The sequence below is a fragment of the Boleophthalmus pectinirostris genome, unplaced genomic scaffold, assembly GCF_026225935.1.
Source record: "Boleophthalmus pectinirostris isolate CB_2022bp ecotype Guang Dong unplaced genomic scaffold, ASM2622593v1 HiC_scaffold_22, whole genome shotgun sequence".
Classification (NCBI taxonomy): Eukaryota; Metazoa; Chordata; class Actinopteri; order Gobiiformes; family Gobiidae; genus Boleophthalmus; species Boleophthalmus pectinirostris.
In genome coordinates this window covers 22067892-22091595 of record NW_026571190.1, presented here as the reverse complement: position 1 = coordinate 22091595, position 23704 = coordinate 22067892, and the positions used below count along the sequence as shown (strand labels likewise).

The window sequence follows — 23704 nt, the reverse complement described above, 5'->3', positions numbered from 1 at the left end:
TGTTTGGCTGAACAATCTGGACACGGACCGGCCTCCAACGGACACAAAGGCGGAGCTTGGTGAAGATGATTTCCGTTTTATCTTATTTACAGCAAACCACAGCAATTGACGGAGTCCATCAGCCCAGGTAAAATACCGTTTTTTTTAAAGACCAAGTCTTAAACATGTCAGTCGTGCTCAGGAAAAGACTAAGTGATTTCATTTATTTTGTAAATTGATATCGAAGAATTGCTTGCCTAGCTCTGGTGAAATTGTGTGGTGAATTTGTCTCAGATTGTCCTGTGGAGGTCACACTGAAAGACATTTAACACCACTGTTCAATTTTACAAGCACACGTATTAGGTTTAATCGCCTGAATCTATAGCCAGCAACATTTATTATTATAGTCCGTGCTAGCTAACATTAGCCACCACTGATGTCAATAGGCGCCTACGTTATCAGTCAATTCAACTTTGCACTTCAGTTGATGGCGTTAGTGATGTTTCCGACCTTATATAGTTTACTTATTAATTTAATTCTGTGTATATTATCAAACATTGTATCATGGTTGTGCTATTTGCCATCGTTACGCATCAATATCCATGTGGCACTGCGTCAAAACACCCTCTACCGGCGCACAGCACATGTCACAGGAATGTAATTAACGCACGTATTATTCAAGGCAAATAAAAGACTCCTTAAAGCAGAACTATTAAACTCTTGTATAATGTTGTTGTGGATTACTTGCAGAAGAAGTAAATGAGTCAAAGTTGAGTAAAGGAACACTCCTGGGCGTGCAAATTGTGCTAAACTATTTTGGCTTGAGGGAACATGAGAGCTTGGTTCTTTGAGTTCACCTTGGGCAGTAGGTCAGTTAGGTTACAGTTCCACTTAACTACATTTACATTTCAGAGTGGAAATTTGTCTCTGTTTGTCCCATCTGTTAGCTGTGTGTCTAGTTCTTCAAGCTGCCACTGAACCATAGGTCATCAACACAAGCCTTATTGTTTTATAGGACAATGGGAGTAGGACTATCCCTTGAATGGAGGCACAGCATGGAGCCTTGAGTTTGAGTACAGGGTCAGTCTGAAAAAACTGTATATTCACCATAATGTGAATATACATTTTTAGGGGCTGTTTAAAATGAGAACATTTTAAGGATAGGCATGTATTGTGTGTTACTTGAACCGCAACAGATGTATTTTAGCACATTTCTGATGGATTGCCACCATTCTTTCTAATATCATCACTGCTATAATCCAAAATAAACAATAGACTAACTAATATATCTGTATATTTTTTTTCTATATGGCTCACCTCTAGTGCTAGTCAGACCCATGTTATTGCAACACACAGAGTTCACCTTCTAAACAGCACAGTACAAGACAAGGCGGTACATTTTGATCACCACAAATTTGAGGAATTATTTTCTCAACCCTCTGAAAAACTGCTGAAGAAATGCTTTCATCATCTTCAAAATGCAGTGGTCGGAGAATGATTTTGTGTTAAAGTTAGATGAGACCAGTTACTAGACCAGTTACACTATGGTCTTCTTGTTTATGCAACTGGTAGTTGTAATTTCCTCGGTAGCCACATCCTTTGCTGTTTACTTGTGGAATTCCAAGGCTAACTGTAATAAGACACTACAAGACCTTTCACTGATTAAATTACAGCCATACAGCAAAAGGTCACTCTCTCTCTCTCTGGCCCTGGTAATGATGCTCTATTCAATACAACTCCATACAATCTACCAGTACCATGCAGTTGTACTACTACAGAAAGACTGTGTCAATCTGGCATATTTTAAATGAAAGACATACTGTTTGCAGTTTAGTAATGGAATTTTGATGCTTCTCTGTTCTTTTGGTTTTTGTGGTTATTTTGAAATGCGTGAGCATCATCCATGTAATTTTGCTTGTGCATCAATAAAGTCTCAATACACTACAGCACCATGTACAATACTCTAAATTGGAAAAGAGAACAGCTCTTTCTCTGGCCACTGTCCTTGCTTGAAGTTTGCTTGAACAGAGGCTGGAGACTAGTTTGTATTCCCTGAGCAAGCTCTGGCTCTTTTGTTTGTCCCACTTGCTGCTGGGATTGTTGTGAGCCAAAACAGCATAGCTGTTTATTTGTTCATAGACATTGAATGAGGTTGTTGTCCATCCACAGTACACAGCCCTGTGTCAGCTGAATCACTCTTTGTGGGCATCAATGTGGTATGTGGCCATGCAAAATTAACCTTTATAACACTGAATTGATACCTTAAGGAAAATAAAAGCCTCTTGATATTTGCTTTAATAAAACCACTGCTCTAATGTATTAGCAGTGTCAGTAGATCATTGGGGAGGGGTAATGAGGGATAGATGGATATAAAGAGAAAGGCTTACCATCTGGACAGGGTTTATCTGGGCAGAGACATACAACAGCCTGCCTCCTCCTTTGCCTCCTCCTCTGCAGCATGGGATAATTGTAGGATGTTAGTGAATGATTTATGATGTCCTGCTATTAGGCTGACAAACTCACAACAAATGTAAATACAAGTACTTAGCAATATGTGTCTTGTTTTGTTTGCAGTGGACGTTGATGGACCAGCCCTATGAAGACACAGGATTACAATGGGACAAAGTACCTCGGAACAAGAGGTCCAAGAGGCACCACCACCACCAGAGGCCCGCGAGGTCTTTTTTTAAATTTATTTATTTATTTATTTTTTACATTTTTTATAACACCATAATATAATGTGATCATACTTTTGACCACAAGTACATTTCATACATAAAATGGATGGAATTAATGAAATGATTTAATTACATGTTTGTGTGCCTATGAGCATACCATCTGTTAGCCTGCATCTGAATATCTCATGTGTCCAGGCTAACTCCATATACGCTAATCAATAACTGCTGATAACGGACATGTTTCCCTCTGGCCAGAAAGCACTGCACTAAAAAGATCCCTTCTGTTTGTTTTCCTAAGTAAGTCTCAAAAGTACTTAGATTTTATTAAATTGCAAAAGCATATTTCTGGTGATTGACAGTTTGCGACTGTGTTGTATAGATTGCTAATATATTAAAGTAAAACCATAGCCTGTTTTATCTACTTAATAATGTATGAGAACAATGAGACATACTTAATGGCAATCTCAGTAATGGCATTATCCAAATAAATAGGGTCAAAATATGAATAATGTTAAGCCACTTTGCTGCAAAATTCAAAGACATTTCTTCTCTTTTTAATAGTTGAGATCTATTTTCATTCTTTCCTCTTTGCCAAACAAGCAGCTTATCTGCTCACACCCTGCACAGTCAGTCTAAAGATAATTCACCTGCCCCAAAGTGCTCTGTCAATGTGTGTAAGAGCAGTGCCACGTCAGTGCTTGAGACACTAATGAGCACCATAGCATTTCTTTGTCATATATATGTGTATAATATAGACATAGATATTTGGATTTTCAGCATATTGTCTATTGGCCTTAAATCTCTAGCACAGGCTGATATTTTGTTTTGGTCAATCTGCTGCCTCAAAATACACACAGACCTTTATTTCAACACTTTAATATGAAGAGATAACTGCTGAAAACATGACTACACCAGTCACTCAAAGGTTTATGGTAAAGAAAGGGCTGTGGATGAGTTTGTAGTAAATTTAAGTATAAATTTGAGGAAAATCTTTAGTATAGTGTTGTGTGTCACTTTTCTCTGCTCGTTTTAATGTCTTGATTGCAAATCCTCTATTCCCACATACCATTACACTTCAGTGGCCCTGATTTCTTAAGAGTCATGAGGCTTCCCAGCAAAAGTCACGTGAAATTGTGAAGAGCAATGACTATTGTTGGCACTAACTACAAAGTTAACAGTGTAATCACATACTGAAAATTTGTATGTTTGGGATTTTCTTTTCATAGGATGGGTTTAATGATATCAAATCTTTGGTGGAGGAGGAGCTTCAAACGAGCATGGTGAGCTCAATATAACTTCATATAAAATAAGTGCTAAGTATACATTTTGTTTTGTAATAATATAATTTTCTTTAACGTCTCAGATGGTGGGAATGGTGATTGGTGCCGGCATTGTCATAGTTCTCATTGCCATCCTCATTTTCTTTGTCCTGCGGAGGATACAACTTCGAAGTCAGTTTTATAACTTACCATACAAAAAGGTTTTATTATCAAATGTTCTGATTGTAACATTTCATATTCTGACAGATGAAGAGACTGAAGAAACACCGAAGTATCGCTTCCGTAAAAGGGACAAAGTTATGTTCTATGGCCGGAAAATTATGCGCAAGGTCTGTACTAAAAAGAAACCATGTTCAGTGAATTACTAATGCTTTTTTCATCTTTTAATCTCATCCATATTGATTTTCTAATAGATGTCACAGTCTACCTCTTCTCTGGTTGGTACTTCCTCCTCTTCTCGTCCCCGTATGAAAAAGAAGCAAAAGATGATTAACATAGCCAAAAAGTACATCACACACATGAATGTTATAGCTGTGCATGACATACCATAACCTATAATATTTGTTCTTATTATAATACTTGTTCTTTTCCTGTGAAGGATCCTGCGCTTTCAGAAAGAGGTACCCATCCTTCAGGCTAAGGAACCCCCTCCCTCAGTGCTGGAGGCTGATCTCACAGAGTTTGATGTGGCCAACTCCCACCTCCCCTCAGAAGTGCTCTACATGCTCAAAAACGTCCGGTAGGTTTGCAGTCTGTCAAATGGAGTCAAGCGTAAGAAAACTTAAATGTAGTTTACACCACGCCTCTTCTTCCCCACTGCATACCATACCTCCTTTGTGTCCAATCACTGTCCTGTTATAGCAGATATAGATATGCTTCTCAATAAAGCTGCTCTTAAATGTCCTTTGTTACTCAAACTGACTTTTTAAGCCATGTTAGAACATTGTTACCTTCTCAAAAACATACTTGGAGGTGTGTTTCTTTGTTTCATTCACACGTTTGAGTGAGTAATACTTTATTGTTAATCTGTCTACATCTACAAAGCTCAGAATGCTCTTTTCCACCTTGTGATGTCATGTAGTGGTAGTTTTCATGTTAACAACTACCTTTTACCTTTAGTTCAGTAGAGATTGGCACTTCCAGAGCTGAAATCATCCAAATGATTATAGTGAAGGAAGTGGAGCACATGACATCACAAGGTGGAAGAGAGTGTTTTCAGTTAAACACATGTAAATGACACACAACACAACTTGAGGTATGTTTGTGATGAGGAAACAACCTTATAACAGAGATCAGAAAATAATATGTAATAATGTAAATAATGAAAATAATGTCAGTAATATGAGCTCTTTAATGCTCTCTTGTTTCTTTCTCTTCAGGGTGAAATTATTTTCTTGTGTTTAAAATATTGTCAGTGAAACCATCTCTTTGTTTAGGGTGCTGGGTCACTTTGAAAAGCCACTGTTCCTTGAGCTGTGTAAGCACATGGTTTTTCTGCGCTTCCAACAAGGAGAGCATGTGTTCAGACCAGGCCACCCTGACAGCAGCATCTATGTGGTGCAGGAGGGGAAACTCGAACTGTGCCTTACTGGACCGGTGCGTGCTGCTTTTGTGCCTTTTCACATGTAGAGCACACAAACCTTTAGTAAAATTATGTTTTATGTCTCTTTTAATCTATGTTAGGTATTACCCTTGTTTTTATATATGCAGTGTATGGATGTGCCAGACCGCAAATTATGTTTCAGAATGGGAAAAAATCAAGTTCTTTGAATTGCAAATTACTACCTTTAACTAGGCACGGGATGATAAAATTATTAAAAATGCTTTTAAAAATGTTAGTGTCTTTATTATGAATAGTTTGGTTTTTAGATAACCATTTTAGAATTGTACTTTGTAAGTGAAAACAATAATTATCTAGAATAGAACATCATCAATGATTTCTTTTTTCTGCACAAGTGATTATCTTTGGCAATTATCACAGTTATACAAAATGTGCCACAGTTTATCACAATTAGCAATATTCAATCAATCAACAACTTTATTAATCCCAAAGGGCAATTCAGTTCGCACATCTCTGGTCATGAACAATATATAAATATAAATAATAAAGAGAAAGAAAGATAGACACTAGACGTTCGAACCACAGTGCATCAGGGACACAGTTTAACCCTAACCCTGGACTTGCAAATATTACATAACTGTATGTTGCGTTCTTACAGGATGGCAAAGAGAGTGTGGTGAAGGAGGTGTATGCTGGAGACAGTGTTCACAGTCTTCTCAGCATCTTGGACGTGATCACAGTAAGATACACTCTTTCTGTGCGTTACAATTATTGTGAAAATGGTGCATAATATTTGGCCTCATTCATTTCTTGTCAGGGCCACCAGAAGCCTTACAAGACAGTGTCGGCGCGAGCTGCAGAGGTCTCCACTGTACTGCGTTTACCTGTTGAAGCCTTCCTCTCTATATTTGAGAAGTACCCCGAGAGCCTTGTGCGAGTAGTGCAAGTGTGTACTATTACTACTTCAGTGACATTGTGTGTTTATCTGTGGTAAAACGGTTACAACTATTACTTTCGTTTAACAGACACATTTTGTTTCTCTTTAGATTATTATGGTTCGTCTCCAAAGAGTCACTGTCCTGGCCCTGCATAACTATTTGGGGCTCACCAACGAGCTCTTCAGCCATGTAAGTGCACATATTTACTAGACATATTTGCTGTGCTTTGGCATTTCTTATAAACCGTTATTTAACCAGGTGAAAAATACATTGAGATTGAAAGCTCTTTATATACAGACGTGTTCAAAATTTTTTGTACCTCTCTGGTAATGAAAGAAAAGTCAGCAATCATCACAGAAATAACTTGAAACTGATAAAAGCAATAATAAATAAAAAAATCACCGAAAATGATCCTACATAAATCAAACATTGCCTTTCACCTGTGGTTCAACAGAATCATTAGAAAAAAGAAAATAATGAAACTGGCCTGGACAAAAAGGATGGTATACTTAACTTAACATTTTGTTGCACAACCTTTTCAGGCAAACTCTGCAAACAAATTATTTCTGTAACTGTCAATTAGACTTCTGCATTGGTCAACTGATATTTTGACCCACTTCTCATGAGCAAACTGCTCTAGTTGTCTCAGGTTTGAAGGGTGCCTTCTCCAGACAGCATGTTTCAGCTCCTTTCAAAGATGTTCAGTAAGACTGAGATCTGGGCTCAGAGAAGACCACTTCAGAACAGTCCAATGTTTTGTTCTTAGCCATTCTTGGGTGTTTTTCGCTGTGTGTTTTGGGTGTTGGAAGAATCATGACCTACGACTGAGACCAAGCTTTCTGATATTAGGCAACACCTTTTGTTCCAAAATACCTTGATAGTTTTGAGATTTCATTGTACCTTGCACAGATTCAAGACACCCAGTGTCAGATGCAGCAAAACAGCCCCAGAACATAACCAAGCCTCCTCCATGCAGTACAAACAATGTTCTTTTCTTGGTGTGCTTCATTTTTGCATCTGTGAACACAGAGCTGATGTGTCTTGCCAAAGACCTCCAGTTTTACCTCATCTGTCCAAAGGACATTCTCCCAGAAGCTTTGTGGCTTGTCAATATGCACTGTGGCAAATTCCAGTCTCACTTTTTTATGATTTGCTCTCAACAGTGGTGTCCTCACCTGAAGTCCACTTTGGCTCAAACAGTGACGGATGGTGCGATCTGACACTGATGTACCTTGTCCTTCAAGTTCACATTTCATTTCTTTGGAGGTTGTTCTGGGCTCTTTGATACCATTCATATGATCCATCTCTTCAATGTGTCATAAATTTTCCTCTTGCAGCCACGTCCAGGGAGGTTGGCTACAGTCCTGTGGACCTTAAACGTCTGAAGAACATGTGCAACTGTAATCGAAGGAACATCACGCTGCTTGGAGATGGTCTTATGGACTTTATCTTTATCCTGCTTGCCTATTATTTTCTTTCTAGTCTCCTGACACAGTTCTCTTCTTCACTTTCTCTGGTTCATATTCAGTGTTGATGACAACATGTCCCCCTTTAAACAGGCAGTTTGATTGAGGACAAGTTTGAAGACACCTGTGATGCAGATTAGAGGACACACCTAAGTTTAACATGTTCCTATTGTCCATGTATTTACAATCTTTTCTACGGGTACCATCATTTTTGTCCAGGGCAGTTTCATTAGTTTGTTTTTTTAAATTATTCTGCTGAACAACAATTCAAAAACAGTGTCTGATTTTCATTGGTTATTTTTCAGTAAATGTTTATTTATTATTGCTTTTCTTAGTTTCAAGTTATTTCAGTGACCATTGTTGATTTTTCTTTCATTACCAGATGGGTACCAACAATTTTGAACACGTCTGTATATTCTGCCTCATTGGGGACCTGTCAATGTTTCATTAGTAACAGTATTTTACTAAATGACAGTGGTTTGTCATAATATTGTTTTAAAGGAAATGCAACCCAGTCGTTTGCCCCCTCCATCTCCTCACCCGACTCGGACCAGCCCAATACGTCACGGTAAACGCTTCAGCAGCTTGACTGTACCAGAGGAGCACAGGGAGGCTGCTGTCAAAGAGGCTGCAGGTCATTGTCATTATATCATTCTACGACAGTTTTGTTAATGCATTATTTGTAAAATGGTTTGGCTTTTTTAAACAGCAGAGCAAGGGAAGGATGGCTCATCAGCCCCACTTCTCAGCAGAGCAATTTCCATGCCTGTGGATATTGCTGGTAAGACTCTTTGTTCAAAACTATATCCAAATACAGAAACAACATTCAGCATTTTTATTTCAAAAGGCAAACCATAATTTTTTTTCAAAAGGCAAAGTATGTTCTTACTAGTTTACAACTTTGCCTGTAGTCAAATGAAACATATTTCTGTTTGGGCAAGTTCAGGCCATTTCAAGCACAAGAACTGACAAATTAGAGTATGTAATTTAAGTAAAGCATTCCAGTAACTACTGTTCTTGTGTATGCCAAGAATGAGATTTTATTATTATTATCTACTATTTTGAAATTAGTATTTTTATTGTTCTGTTCAGGTATTCAGAAAGGTCTTAAGTCAGACTTTGACATGGCTTATGAGAGAGGCCGTATCTCTATTTCTGCAGAGGATGGAAACACTCCTCCACAAACATCAAAGGCAAGTGCCTCTGAAAAGAGATAAAGATAGTTGACAATTTAGAATTGTATCTTAATCATTAATAATAATCTATCATTAATAAATAATAATAATCATCATTAATAATCATTAATAACTATATATCATTTCTTCCCTAAATCTGTACTAGTGTGTTGGACCTCTCGATCAGCGTGAGCGTAAAGTCACAGTGGATGAGGTTCCATCAGGGATTTACTTGTATCCTGAGGAAGAGCCAGAAGTGGATAATATTTTCACTCCAGTTTCTGCCAAATCTGGCGCTGCTCTGTTTGAGGAAGCCCAGAAAGAGGTCCTGAAGCTCATGAGGATAGAGGTTGGTTTCATTTTAGTCTAAAAAGCGACAGATTGTGCCTTTTAATATCCATCTACAGCAAGCATTTTCTGTCGAGGCTCACGCAAAATACGCTCATACATACACATTATTTATCTGCATGAATGAACATATTGTCCATAATCTTAATCTGATGACAGTCAGATTATGGTGGCTACAACACTGAGCAGCAAAGTGGGCCAAACCCTGTCTACTGTTTGCATGCATTTACTTGCATATGTTGCAAGTCTTGCAAATATTATGTTTAATAGGAGACAGCAGTGTACATTGCATTATATAACTGTGCTCACTGACCTTGGGTACTTCAAATCTATATTCAAGCATTTTTTAATAAATTTTTTCTAGGACCCTACATTGCTGAACGGGAGAGTAACTCTACATCATGCCAAAGCTGGTGCTGTTTTAGCCAGACAAGGTGACCAGGTACTGTGAAATCCCAAATATTTTATACTGTGTTGCATTTGCATACATCTCATTTGTATCTCTTTCCAGGACGTGAGCCTGCACTTTGTCCTGTCCGGGTGCCTGCATGTGTACCAGCGGATGATCAACAAACAGGAGGCAGTGTGCTTGTTTGTGACCCACCCAGGGGAGATGGTGGGGCAGCTGGCTGTGCTCACAGGAGAGCCCCTAATCTTTACCATCAAAGCCATCCGGGACTGTACCTATCTTAAGATCTCCAAGTCAGACTTTTATGAGTAAGATCTGATTAGATTGGCTACATTTCCAGTAACACACTTACAGTATTTCTTTTATTTTTGAGATTAGTCCAAATATACAAGTTCTGCCTCAATGTATTACACGCTGATATCAAAGTTTCAGTTACTATATGGCCCTTTCTAGTGAAAATTTTGAAGTATTAAGAAAACAAAACAAATTATGTATGTTGTAGAATCATGCGGGAGCAGCCCAGTGTTGTCCTGAGTGCGGCTCACACAGTGGCCATACGCATGTCTGCCTTTGTCAGACAGATGGACTTCGCCATCGACTGGATGGCTGTGGAAGCTGGAAGAGCTCTTTATAGGTACGGTTTGCTTATTTGTTAATTACCATAATGTAGTTGGCATTTATTAAATTAAAGAGATTATGTTGAGATGTATTTAGCAATTCTATGATGTTTGTAAATTTCAGACAAGATGACAAGTCAGATTGCACCTACATAGTTTTAAATGGACGTCTACGCTCAGTCATTCGAAAGGCAAATGGGAAGAAAGAGCTTGTTGGGGAGTATGGTAGAGGAGATCTCATCGGTGTGGTGAGTGTTTGACTATTTTATCCAATGCTCCAAATGTATAATCTTAATTTCAGATTTGAAAATAAATGTAACCTCATCTTTTATACGTCAGGTGGAAGCTTTAACTAAACAGCCGAGGGCCACCACTGTCCACGCTGTTAGAGACACAGAGCTGGTCAAACTGCCTGAGGGAACGCTCAATAACATTAAAAGACGATATCCACAGGTGAAATAAATGCCTTTCAAAATCTTGTTTAATGCAATGGTGCACTATGATTAATCGCATCTTTTTATTTCAGGTAGTGACACGGTTGATTCACTTGTTAGGCCAAAAGATTTTAGGGAACCTTCAGCAGGGGCGAGGGCCTTTCACAGGTGAGAAAAACAGAATTGCATGTAATAAAAAATAATGTGACTTTACACAGCTGAACTTTTGCCATACTTTTCTCCAGCCTCTGCTCTGGGCCTGCCCACTGTTACCACCAGTGCTGATGTGACCAACCCCTCCAGTAACCTCTCCACTGTGGCTGTGCTACCCGTGGGTGATGATGTGCCTGTCAATGCGTTCAACCTGGAGCTCAGCCATGCCCTCAGTGCCATCGGTAAAGTCTCACACACGTATTTTATTAGTTAATGTGTGATTTTGTTTATTGATCATGTTTGATTTAATATATAGGTCCGACTTTATTGTTAACAAGTGACATAATCAGGGAGCGACTGGGTGCCTCTGCACTGGACAGGTATGTTCAGACCTGCATTGTATGTACTATATATTACATGGGCTTTCCATTGTAGATTTAAACAGTTTTGTTATTGCTCAGTATCCATGAGTACCGTCTGTCTGGCTGGCTGGCCCAGCAAGAGGACATAAACCGGATCGTCCTGTACCAGACTGACAACAGCATGACCCCCTGGACACAGCGCTGTATCCGACAGGCTGACTGTATCCTCATTGTTGGGGTGGGGGACCAGGAGCCCACACTTGGAGAGGTTTGTTTCTCAAAAAATAGATATGATATAATTGTGGCTCACACATAAAGTTTTAAGTCTCCCTCCTATGCACGTTAGCTGGAGCAGATGTTGGAGAACACAGCAGTGCGTGCTCTGAAAAAGCTGGTGGTCTTACAGAGAGGACGGCCCTGATCCAGCGCGGACAGTGGAGTGGCTCAACATGAGGAGCTGGTGCTCAGGTCACCTTCATCTCAAGTGCCCACGCCGAGTCTTCTCTCGACGCAGCCCCAGCAAACTGGTACAGCTCTATCTAAAGGGACAGTTTGCGTGTGTTTTTATTCTATCTGAAACTGTATTTTGTCTCATCGGTAGAGGGAGGTGTATGAGAAGGTTTTTGAAAAAACAGCAGACAGACACAGTGACTTTTCTCGGCTGGCCCGAGTCCTGACGGGGAATAGCATTGCCCTGGTGTTGGGAGGAGGTGGAGCCAGGCAAGAAACATGCTGTTATATGAAAACATGCCTATATGAGGAGTTATTTATTCGTACTGTATTGTTTATGTAGAGGCTGTTCTCATGTTGGAGTGATTAAAGCCATGGAGGAAGCAGGAATTCCCATTGACATAGTAGGAGGGACCTCTATAGGATCATTCATTGGTGCTCTGTATGCTGAGGAGAGGAGCGCTGTTCGTACCAAGCAAAGAGCCCGCGAGTGGTCCAAGGTACACAGTTCACATTTGTCCTGTTGTTGTCATCTAAAGATTAAATACTAAATATTCTTATATTTCTCTTTGCTATAGGCAATGAATTCTGTCTTTAAGACAGTCCTTGATTTAACCTATCCCATCACTTCAATGTTCTCTGGCTCTGCTTTCAACACCAGTATATATAAAGTTTTTCAAGACAAACAAATAGAGGTAACAGAGTAAGGCAATAATAATGATGCATGTGAATGAAACATGGACACAATGTAACATATATTTTTCCAGGACTTGTGGTTGCCATATTTTAATGTCACGACTGACATCACAGCCTCAGCCATGCGAGTCCATCAGGATGGTAAGAGATCACAGCAGAAACTCATATTTTTACTCCTATAATATATTTTACTATTTTTATTATTATAAAATTATTCTACTTTACACACCAAAATTATCAAAACTATGGAATGTACAATATTTAACACAGACTAATAATTGCTAAATTATAATTAATAAGTGATTACATAATACTATGTGGATTTAGGTCTCAGCGATCTTGATTAAATAAATACCTTTTTGCATGTCATTATACTTTTAGCATGCCCTGAGCTGACTGCAATAAGAAATGCTAGTCTCTAGGTACTGCATGAGAAACAAAAATACAGTTGTACATCTGATTTTGGGGTGAAACGGTTGATTATGTATTTTATTTACTGGATATTTTTTTAATGAAATACATTTTAATGAACTAGTCTGAACAGAAATACACCCCAGAATCAGAAGTGTTTTGATTGGGTCTTTTGAATGAAATTCCCTGCATAACTTTCCTGGTGGAGTGTACGCCACCTTTGTTGTCTCTATAGAGATGATTGCTTTGCTTGGAAATTTCCTTGGTATGGCATTACATTTCATTCAATTGCAGTGTTATAAACACATTTAAACCTTGGCTTCATCTACCTGGAGATGGTTAAGTTTCATTCTTTCGTGTAGAAGATTCGAGGCAAAGCAATAACATGACATCAGCCTCCACCAGAAAAATTACACAGTACATTTATTTTCAAAACATCTTTTATTCTTTACCCAATGGTGCAATTGCTAAACATGAATAGTTGTTATTTCAAACCACAAGCTTTCTAAATCCCCCATTCTCATTAACCATAAAGAGAAAAGTTTGGATTTGAGAGGCTTGTTGTGTCGGCTGACTGCATCATGGCATGTGTTTGAACTAGAGCAAAGCTGTGCCCTTTCTTTACTAAACAAAACCATCTATTCACTTTTTAAACATTTTTGTTTACCATGCCTTTGATACTCTTATTGCATTATCTTCTGTCTTCAGCTGCTTTAATCATTCTCATTCTTACCATATCCTGCTAAATTATCTTTTATGTGCCTAAGTAACCAAACTGTAGTCTTGTCATCAAACGTCATTTTCACTGTACTGAAGTGTTACTGTGTGAAGTCCCTGCTCATCACAGACCACTGTCCTGGCTTTGGTGTAGAGACTGATAGAGATGTCCTTGTCTTTGTCAACATGTAGGATCCAGAACACTTACTTTTTTCTTGCTTTAAATAACATACAACCATGCTTCTCCCTCGCCTTCATTTCAGCTTCATTGTACTGCTTATCTGCCTTTGCTATTATAGTTTATTCTAGTTTTAGATTTGTTTATCTGGTAATTGTTAGGGCCTCTGTGGGGTAGCCCTGTAGTGCAGTTTTATGTAGATTGCTGGTACGGGTAGATAGATGGGGCGACAATTCAACAACATTCAAAGTGTGGGACAGTTTCTACTCTTCTTCTCTTCTTCTCTTTCTGCTTGTACTACTCTCACCTTTTTAATGCAACCATTTAACAATTCTAATAATGCTAATTCATTTTAAACACACAATGAACACCACCTTTAAATCTAAATTTGTTTTATACATATGTTATTTTTTTTGGGACCTAGCATATGTATTTTTATTTTGTTACATAATTTGACACCTGAAAACCATTTTGTTACGTATTTATACACTATGTTTTTAGATTACATGACACATTTTGTTCCTCTCAGTCTTGCTGTTCTTGCTCTGTCTCTTCTCTGTCCCATTTGTACATCCTGAGTCCAGCCCATATTTGATGTGCTGCTCCTTCTTCATATCATGTCCCAACAGGCTGCGCCTGGCGCTATGTTAGGGCCAGCGCCTCCTACACCCCTTATTTACCTCCCCTCTGCGACCCCAAGGATGGCCACTTGCTTGTGGATGGTTGCTATGTTAACAATGTCCCAGGTCAGATTTTTAAAAACCCACTCACCTCCCAAACCGAACCTCTTACTAACCCCACCCTGACCAGCTGGACATTGGTAGACCATGGTTTGGAAGGAAATATTTTTCCAATTTGGCATCGTCTTTATCAACACATCACCACTTCCACAAAAATGACCCAAATTATAGCTCACATTTCAACATGGTTAGAACTGCTAACTTTCAGAGGGGTTCCAGTGTGATGTTTCCATGCATGTCTGGATATTCTTGGTAATAGACAGATGCATGATGATCTTTAATCAATTCAAGTTAACTTTATTTACTCTATTCTGAAGTTTTCCTTCTTCCTGAACAGAAAATTAACAGATTAGTAAATTCTTTAAAATTCTCAATGTAGGCCAAGTTGTCAGTTCACGAACTATAGGACTATGAAGACATCTTGTTTGTTTTGTGCTTCTGTTGCCGTAAGCCTGAATGTTGTCATCCTGTGGTCTCTGTTTCCTGTGAGAGCCAACGCTTGTTTAGTTTGAACCATTTTCCTCCACAATGCATTTCCTCTTCTCCGGGCTTTGCTTGCTTTTATGAATGCTCGACATCATCAGTATGTTTGAACGTACATTGATGCTTTGAAAACACTTTAAGTTAAACGTGTTCTGGATCCTGCAGTGGCTTCTTCTCATTCAGATTCACCTGTCACAGTCCACACACACTACATGCAAGTTGCACCCTGGCTTTTTCTGGTGCTCCTTATCCTTCCAACCCATGCAGTGACCTGCTCCTGCCCCCTGTTGGCACTGGAGGGAAGAGCAGGCTTTCTGTACCCTACCATGTTCACGGTGAGAGATCGTCAGACATGGTCACAACAAGCTGCTTGTCCGTAATAGAAGAAATTTGGCTACAATGCAAGATAAAACATATTTTAAAAATTGTTGGGCATCTTGTTGGGGCCTAGTTTGGAGATCAGACAGCCTTGATGCTCTGTGATGGAGCCATGTCCTTTGTTACCTGCTGCACTGTGAGTGTGCGAGGTAGTGAGGTGTGCAGTGGTGACACAGAGTCTAAAGGTGGGCAGACACTTAGGACACGCCCCAGCCTGACCCTCGTCCTGCTGGGGCGTGTGCTGTGCCCTGCACCAGCACTAACCAGACTGGTATTGAGATGTTACTCCCTTCCTCCTCCCCCGCTGCACCAGGCTCTCTGTGGCGCTATGTGCGTGCCAGCATGACCCTTTCGGGGTACCTGCCACCCCTCTGTGACCCCAAAGATGGAAACTTACTAATGGACGGTGGCTACATCAACAACCTGCCAGGCAAGTAGGGGTCCCATAAAGGGTCCCAGCCTCCAACAAAGAGGAGGGAGAGGTGGGGAGGTTTCAGGGTCATCATGCAGGATATAGCATAGAAGGGTGGTAAGTATGAAGTGTAGGGTTGATCTATATGTAACCAAGAGGAGTTTGAATCGACTGCTGAGTTTCACTTAGAAAACACCAAGGCTTTCCTAACATGATCTTATTATAGCACTATAAATCAGACTCATATTGGTACATTAAACACAGTGAAATAAATTCTCTATTAGGGCTGGGCGATATGGATCAAAAAATATATCTCGATATATTTTGCTATATCTCGATATACGATATATATCTCGATATATGCTCAAGAAAAAATAACCCCCTAAAACTGAAAACTGCAAAAACAAATCTGCCAAATTCCACAAGGTCTTTTTTGTTTTAATTGAAGTGTAAGAGGTCGGCAGTTCATATAGGAACATTTAAGATTACAAAAAACCCTAATTACATAAATAATAATTTAACTGGAAAATAAAAGAAATAATATATATTTCCTCCTTTTCATTCATAAATAAAACAACTCAACACAAGCCCATCTTTGCATTAACTCTGTTATCCAGTCCAGAACCATAACCATGAGCTCATTTAGCAGTAGAAGCTCATAATGTTCCTTATTTCAATAGATCCATGTTTCTATCCAGCAGTAAAGAGCTCTGAGGTTTCCCACAATCCACTGCAGATCAAACCCAACGCTTCCAAACACTATTGTACAAGTGACACTGCAGCAGATTATTAATTAAAATCTTCTGCATAAATAAACTTTACATTGCTAAACTTTACAATATATAAAGTATAATGACTATAGAGCCACAAAAGCCCATTTGCGATAATAATGTGTTTAATGCAGTTTTGCGCACGTGTGTTTACATTTTACAGAAACGAAATTTAAGCACATGGCTCATTTGCATAAACAGCGCACTTCTCATGCAGCTCAGCTCGTTTAGCTTCTTTCGGGCTAAAGGACGTGACTCGGTGGAATATGAGGATGTGCTGCTGGTGGTTTTGTCTGTAAATGATGGAAAAGGTTCGTGGCGCTAGAAGCTTTTCACTGGCACCAACTTTCGGCGTTCACGGCGATAGTGACGAGTGAAGGAGACACGAGCGAACAAAATCAGGGAGGCAAGGGCGCGCGGGCGACGAGAGAGAAGGTAAACAAGCGAAGCGACGAAATCAGAATTGAATATAAGCATTATATCGATATATACGATATGTCAGAATTCATATCGAGTTTAAAAACTGTCTCGATATATTTACAATATCGATATATCGCCCACCCCTATTCTCTATCTAAAATCTTTGTTTTGTGGAAACTCAGCAATCAGATTCAAAGCAAACTTATTATTACCTTATGTTTATACTTTATATACATTTATAATTTAAGTACTGTACTATATGTATTCATTACATAGAGAACTTGAAATGTAACACATCAAGTTTTAAATCCAACCCTATACATTTATGATTTAAATTTGTTATTGATTTATAAATTAATTATAAGAACAATAGCATGTAAACATTGCATTTGCAATATGCATTGTGGAATTTCACACATATAAATTATTGTGTTACAGTTATATGGTAGATATATTTTTTGCTACATCAACTACAAAGTAATAAAAAATATACATCAATCCCCTACATGGAAACATTTCAAGTTGAGGCTATGTGAATGCTATGTGTCTAATATTTGTGTGTGTGTGTGTGTGTGTGTGTGTCTTTGTCTTTTATCAGTGGACCATTGCATATATTCTCTCTGATACTGAAAGAAACATTAAAAATAATTAATAATAAAAAGTTTTTGGTGCTCTGATAAAATGTCTGTTCCATGTTCTGTTGATTGATGTTACATTTTATGCAAAGCTGAAAAATATTAATGTTTCTAATTCAGCTTTTCAGAATTGGCTCTGACACTAATCCATAAAAAGGAACTCCTGTACAATGATTGCTGAAGTACATTTTTTCCCTTAAGACATGCTTCTGGTCAGCTGTATTTATAGGTTGGCTCAGTGTTGTGTTTTGAGCTTTGGTGTGCTTTTCCGGTTTCTATTTTAACACCACAAAAATGCTTACCCCTAGACCCCTTTTAAGAAAGTAAACAAATGGGAAATATCAGTCCAAATTTAGTTTTAGCTTCATGGTAAATCCCTTTTAGACTGATCTTAAATGTCCCTAACAACTAAACACAACACAATTGAAGTGTTTGTGGTGTAAATTTATTGTGGACTTTTTTTGGCTCCTGAATCCAAACAAAATGATCATTCTTCTCATTTTTGTTTTTGGATCCCATCTTGTTGTGTCGCTGCGTTTTCTATGCATTTGGACCTATAGCGGACATTGCGAGGAATATGGGCGCCAAAACCGTCATTGCCATTGATGTGGGCAGCCAGGATGAGACTGACTTGTGTAACTATGGCGACTGCCTGTCTGGATGGTGGTTGCTCTGGAAACGCATCAACCCTTGGGCCGAGAAAGTTAAGGTAAAGTTAAAGAGTTACTGTTATTTTTCACTGCTCAGGACCTGTCTATGTGTAATGTGAAATCCTGTATAATAATGTAATAAATAATGTGTAATTAATGTGTCAGTGGTCATAAAATAATATATGACATAATATATTTAGCTGATGGTGAGTGTGGTGTTTCAGGTGCCGGACATGGCAGAGATCCAGTCCCGGTTGGCTTATGTGTCATGTGTGCGTCAGTTAGAGGTGGTGAAGAAGAGTGCTTACTGCGAGTACATAAGACCCCCCATCGACCGGTTCAAGACCATGGACTTTGGAAAGTTTGATGAGATCTATGTAAGTTAACTCAGTTACTCTGTGTTGAGATTGTGGTGGTCCTTTAGATTCTTTCAAAAATATTATGTAATTGCTCTATTTTTTTGCATTCTTTTTACTTGTTTATATTTTTTCTTAGAGTATATAGTAGATAGAGCAAAGAAATCACCTGTTGTATAATTGTTAATTTTTTTTTACATGGAAAATAATATCAGAGTAAAATTGAGGGCGCTTTTGAGTAACAAATGTAATCTTTTTTTATCTTTTTTTTTTTTTTTTTTAATATATATTTTAAATGCTGAAAGCAATATTGGTCTCTATGGAGTGTTTGTCTGGAATGCACCACATAATGACATTAAACATATCTGTCTTCATGGAGACAAGCGGCTGAGGCCATCAGGCTAAGTTACAAGCCAGATTTATGGAGCGGTGAGCCTGCTCACAGTAAGAAAGTTAATGTGTCACTGTCAACATATGTTTGGAGCTATAAAAAAAATTATGTAATTTAATAAATCCAAGATAGATATTTATTATACCATACTGTGGAACATTCCAAACAAAGCAATAACATATCCATGTACAACCAGGTGGCAGACCCTCCACAAGTTTAACGTAGTATGTTATATCATATTTTTTGTTCAGGAGGTGGGTTATCAGCATGGAAAACTACTGTTCACCGGTTGGGCTCGTGGAGACATCATTCAAAATATGCTGAAGGACCATCGCTCAGCTGACTATAATGACGGAAAGAAAACAGATGTAAGACAAACATGCAAAACACAGGAAACCAGTTCTACTCACAAGTATCTTTATAGTAATAAGATTTTTGTTTCAGTCATGCACATGTCCAGACGCAGACTTCACTGACCTGGCAGAAATCGTGTCCAGAATCGACCCAGTTCAGACCTTTGTGGCTGCAGAAGGTAAAATATAATATGGAAATAAGGAAAAAAGAAAAATTATAGTATCTCTATCTAAATTTATTCACATTTATTTTCAAGGATTTTAAATTTCATTTACAAACAAGTAGTATTTTGCATATTTTTACACCTGTATTTGAAGTCACATTGCTATTTTAAAAGGGCTGCCTGAAGCAATTATTTGGACTAATCGTGACTGATTAACTACTGAAATTAGAGTAAAGATGTAGCCATTTTAATTTGAACAATCTACAAGCATACTCAATAGATCAACATAGATTAAGATTAAGTTGGTTGAATTTTATAGTTAAAGGTCTTATATTATCTAGAATTGACTTTTGTGAGCCATGTTAAAATGACGCTACCTCATCAAAAACATACTTAGAGTTGTGTTTTGTTTCATTCACACATGTTTGAGTACCGTAACTCTAGTACTCACTCTGCAAAGCTCTAAATGCTCTGTTTCAACTTGTGATGTCATGAAGCAGTAGTTTTCAAGATAACAGCTACCTTTTACTTCTTATTCCAGGATTGAAATCCTCCAAATGATTCTAGTGAAAGTGTATGGAGTTTACGAACGCAGTGGGGTTCTTCTTGAATTAAGACATGACATTTCAAGGTGGAGCAGAGTGTTTTCCATTTGAGAGTAGAACACAGTTTACATGTGCAGTGCATTATAACATGGATCAGAAAGTAGCATTATATGGGCCGTATAAAAACATCTCCTTGGTAATAATCACTGACCTGTCGACTAATAAAATAATCGTTAGTAGCAGCCTTATCTTCTACAGTTATAAATCTTCCTACATGCTATGCCCTGGTTCAGACACTTGCACACTGGAGCAGATGTCCTGGGATGTTTAATGGCCACTATGCACTAACAAGTCTGTGGATGATAAATATCCCTCCCTTTCACTAATATCTCCCATAATTCTTTGTATTCAGCAGAGGAGTCGGACTGTCTGACGGAATACGAGGAGGACGGGATGGACACCGTGAGAGAGGAGGAGGGGGAGGAGGAAGAAACAGATGACCACTCACCTGGAGACTGGGGTCCAAATGGTGTCTTTCAAACGGTAATTAAAATAAATAAATGAATAATTTTTTTGGGTTTTTTTTTTTTTACATTTTTGAAGAGCATATAAAACCAACAAGGTTGTATAGCCTAATATTGTCACTGTTGCTATGTAAATTATCATCTCATACATTATTGGATTCTTATCAAAAGCTTATACCTTCTTAAAGAGGGGTATTTTACTTCTATTTGATATTAACTGCTAACACATAATATATTTAGATCACCATCCAAAAACTATGTATTGACATGCTTTATAATTTCGCCCCCCTCACTTTACTCCCCACATTGAGTCACTATCATCCTGCTAATGAAACTACTGCACATTACATCAGGTTTGTCAAGACCTGAGGGCTGAGAATTGGACAGAATCTTCTAACTAAACGTAAGGAGGGTTTGAATAGGGCCCAGGAGAGATTGCAAGATTACTCAAATATCCACACCACTTCACGCATATTTTTGATGAGGGAACAAAGTTATAACATGGTAGAAAGTAAAAAAATAAATCTTCTTAGTTTAATATTCCCTCTTTAATTTAAGTGCCAATGTTTTATCAAAGTTTAATGAGGTTGTTTTGGCTCTGTATGAGATGCGATGAAAGTGATGAATGAAACTAAATCTCAGATCTTGCTAATTACTTGGATCCACTAATGACTAATTTATTGTTAAATATTAAACATTTCAAGAAATAAAACAATTTTAAGTTTGTCTGATGAATACATTGCACAAGGTCATGTCACATTATTTAATTAAAGATTAATCTTGCTTTTTTATTTCTTTACTTCTGTCTTTTCAGAATCTACTTCATGAATCATAAACGTGATAATTAAATAAAGTACCAAACCAAAGGTCCAAGGGCAAGGATTTTATATTATGAGGATTATTAAAAACTGTTTACAAGTGCTGCTTAGAAGCACCCCAGTAAAGCACATACACATCTCAGGCCTGTAACTATAACAAAATTTTAACCACAATATATTGCTACAGAGAAATATTGTGATAAACGATAATATTGAAACTACTTAATGCCACAGACATAATAACAGTAAAGCAGTATAATCCCAGTATACCAGTTTTTAAATAGACAGTATCACTCAAAAGGCCTGAGTTGTAACAAATGAACAGTAGTTATTAACCAATAATTAGCCTTAGAATTCATTATTTTACCCTCTACAGCTCAAATCTTACTTTTCTTACATACAAATGGCAAAAATCGCAGACAGCTCTGGCAGAGAAATTATACACCCACGATAAACACTGAGCACAATAATATATTTGTTCAGCTTTCATATATTGAACGATAAGTCAATATAGTAATTATAGAGACAGGCATTAGAGTGTTACCTTGAATCTACTGTTGACATTCTTCTTCTGCTCTTTAGGATGAAGAGAAATCTGTCCGTCAACGCCGTAAACTCGCCAGTGACTCCAACCTGTCGGAGGTTTCAGACTGCTGATGGAGAGGAGAAAAGTGGCGAGGCCTTCTGAAATAACTGCATTTCTAGTAAAGCGGAGGACAGTCTCTTTCACTCTTCGTACAGCCAATCATCTGCCTCTCAGTGAAATATAACTTGGTTTAACATCAGGTGAGCCTTCTAATGCAGTCCTCTTTTATTTACCCAGTTTTGGGACCAAATACAGAGAATTGTGCCCCCTACTGTCTGGATGAGGAAAAACTCATCTGTGTTCTTGTAAAAACACCTAAAATGACTTAACACAGCAAACTATCTGTGGTGAGAACTGGATTGAAGGCTGCATGGTCTGTGTTTGACTGCCACAATGCACTGCATTCACACTGTCTGTAGATCTAATGTATCATCATTACTGCTGTGAAATACGAGTTAATGCGACTGGACCTACTTTACCGGTGAGAGCTTTGTCTTACATAAGGGAAATGCAGAGTTAGGTTAACAATGAAGGACCATAAATTATTTTGTTTTTAACTTATTTTATTTAACGCACAAAAGAACTTGCTGCTGTGTGACTGATTGATTAACGACTGGGTGCTATTTTTTGTTTTTGTTGTTTTAATTAATGCCACATTAAGACGATGCCTTTTCAAAATGTGTTTCATTACAACATGAGATACTCAGGTTTTCTGTTCTCAGTCTGAAGATTGGCAGAAAGCTCATTACAAAATGTGTAAAATAATTTTAAATATGTGTATATAGGAACCATTGTTATTACTGTTGATTTTCAGTCTTGAATTGTGCAGAAACTCTGAGTAATCTGTCATTGAATTTACAGTATAATAGAACATGTATTCCCACATGACTGAGTGGATGCTTTACTGAATATCGAGGGAATGGGATCCAATGACCTTGTGGACAATTGCCAGATATGCTTTTTAATATTATTTATACAACTCCTGGCTTTTAAGTTTGTTTTAGGGTATTCTTTTGATTAACTTTGGCTTTAGCTGTTTTGCACTGAAATGTTGGACATATTCCTTTTGGCCATCTGTTTGAGGGTGACAAGAGAAATAAAGATTTTTAAATAGAGATTATTGGAAATGCATAATTGAAAATAAATGTTTAACAAAACTGCAAAATCTTGTTATGTCTGAGGGCCTTCTTTTTACTAGTGTCTTAATCTTCAACAAATTGCTTGAACACTTGATAAACTTGTACTGAGTGGTCCCTGCTGAGAATGGAGCAGCTGTGGTCTGTTTTTGCACGTACAATTATAACATGCGACTCTATGAAACTGTGTCACGTTCTGCTCTACACAGTATATTTGATCTGTAATGTACGTATATTCTAACATAAACATACACAACAAGATAATAACTTTTATTGGTCCCAGTCCCACAATAAGTACGAGAACATCAGCAATGGATTTCAACAGTTCTGCCCATTTCTCGGTTACACAAGTAAAATTCCTTTAAATTTTTTCTCATCAACATTTAATATATTTAAGAGTTTGCTGTGGGCTAATCTGTTATGTTTTGACTAATGAGCACATGACACATCATTGAATTTACAATGCATTTCTGAAACTTACTAAAACCTAC

General features: G+C 38.0%; 1 protein-coding gene across 1 annotated transcript; it reads left to right on the top strand.

The window, feature by feature from the left end:
• The first annotated feature begins 16 nt into the window (after window positions 1–16).
• On the top strand, window positions 17–23242 carry pnpla6 (patatin-like phospholipase domain containing 6). The gene is given in 37 exon segments (XM_055157954.1): window positions 17–127; window positions 2554–2657; window positions 3884–3937; window positions 4021–4108; window positions 4184–4266; window positions 4351–4442; window positions 4536–4676; window positions 5374–5533; window positions 6157–6237; window positions 6316–6444; window positions 6545–6625; window positions 8404–8536; window positions 8612–8683; window positions 8995–9095; window positions 9244–9426; window positions 9790–9867; window positions 9937–10142; window positions 10337–10468; window positions 10576–10699; window positions 10791–10904; window positions 10978–11053; window positions 11131–11280; window positions 11355–11418; window positions 11500–11668; window positions 11747–11802; window positions 11804–11927; window positions 12002–12120; window positions 12194–12350; window positions 12429–12545; window positions 12618–12687; window positions 15767–15883; window positions 18251–18399; window positions 18565–18717; window positions 19339–19455; window positions 19532–19619; window positions 20562–20692; window positions 22074–23242. Coding segments are annotated over 36 exon segments (4047 nt in total). The 5' UTR covers window positions 17–127; window positions 2554–2594; the 3' UTR covers window positions 22149–23242.
• The last annotated feature ends 462 nt before the right edge of the window (window positions 23243–23704 follow it).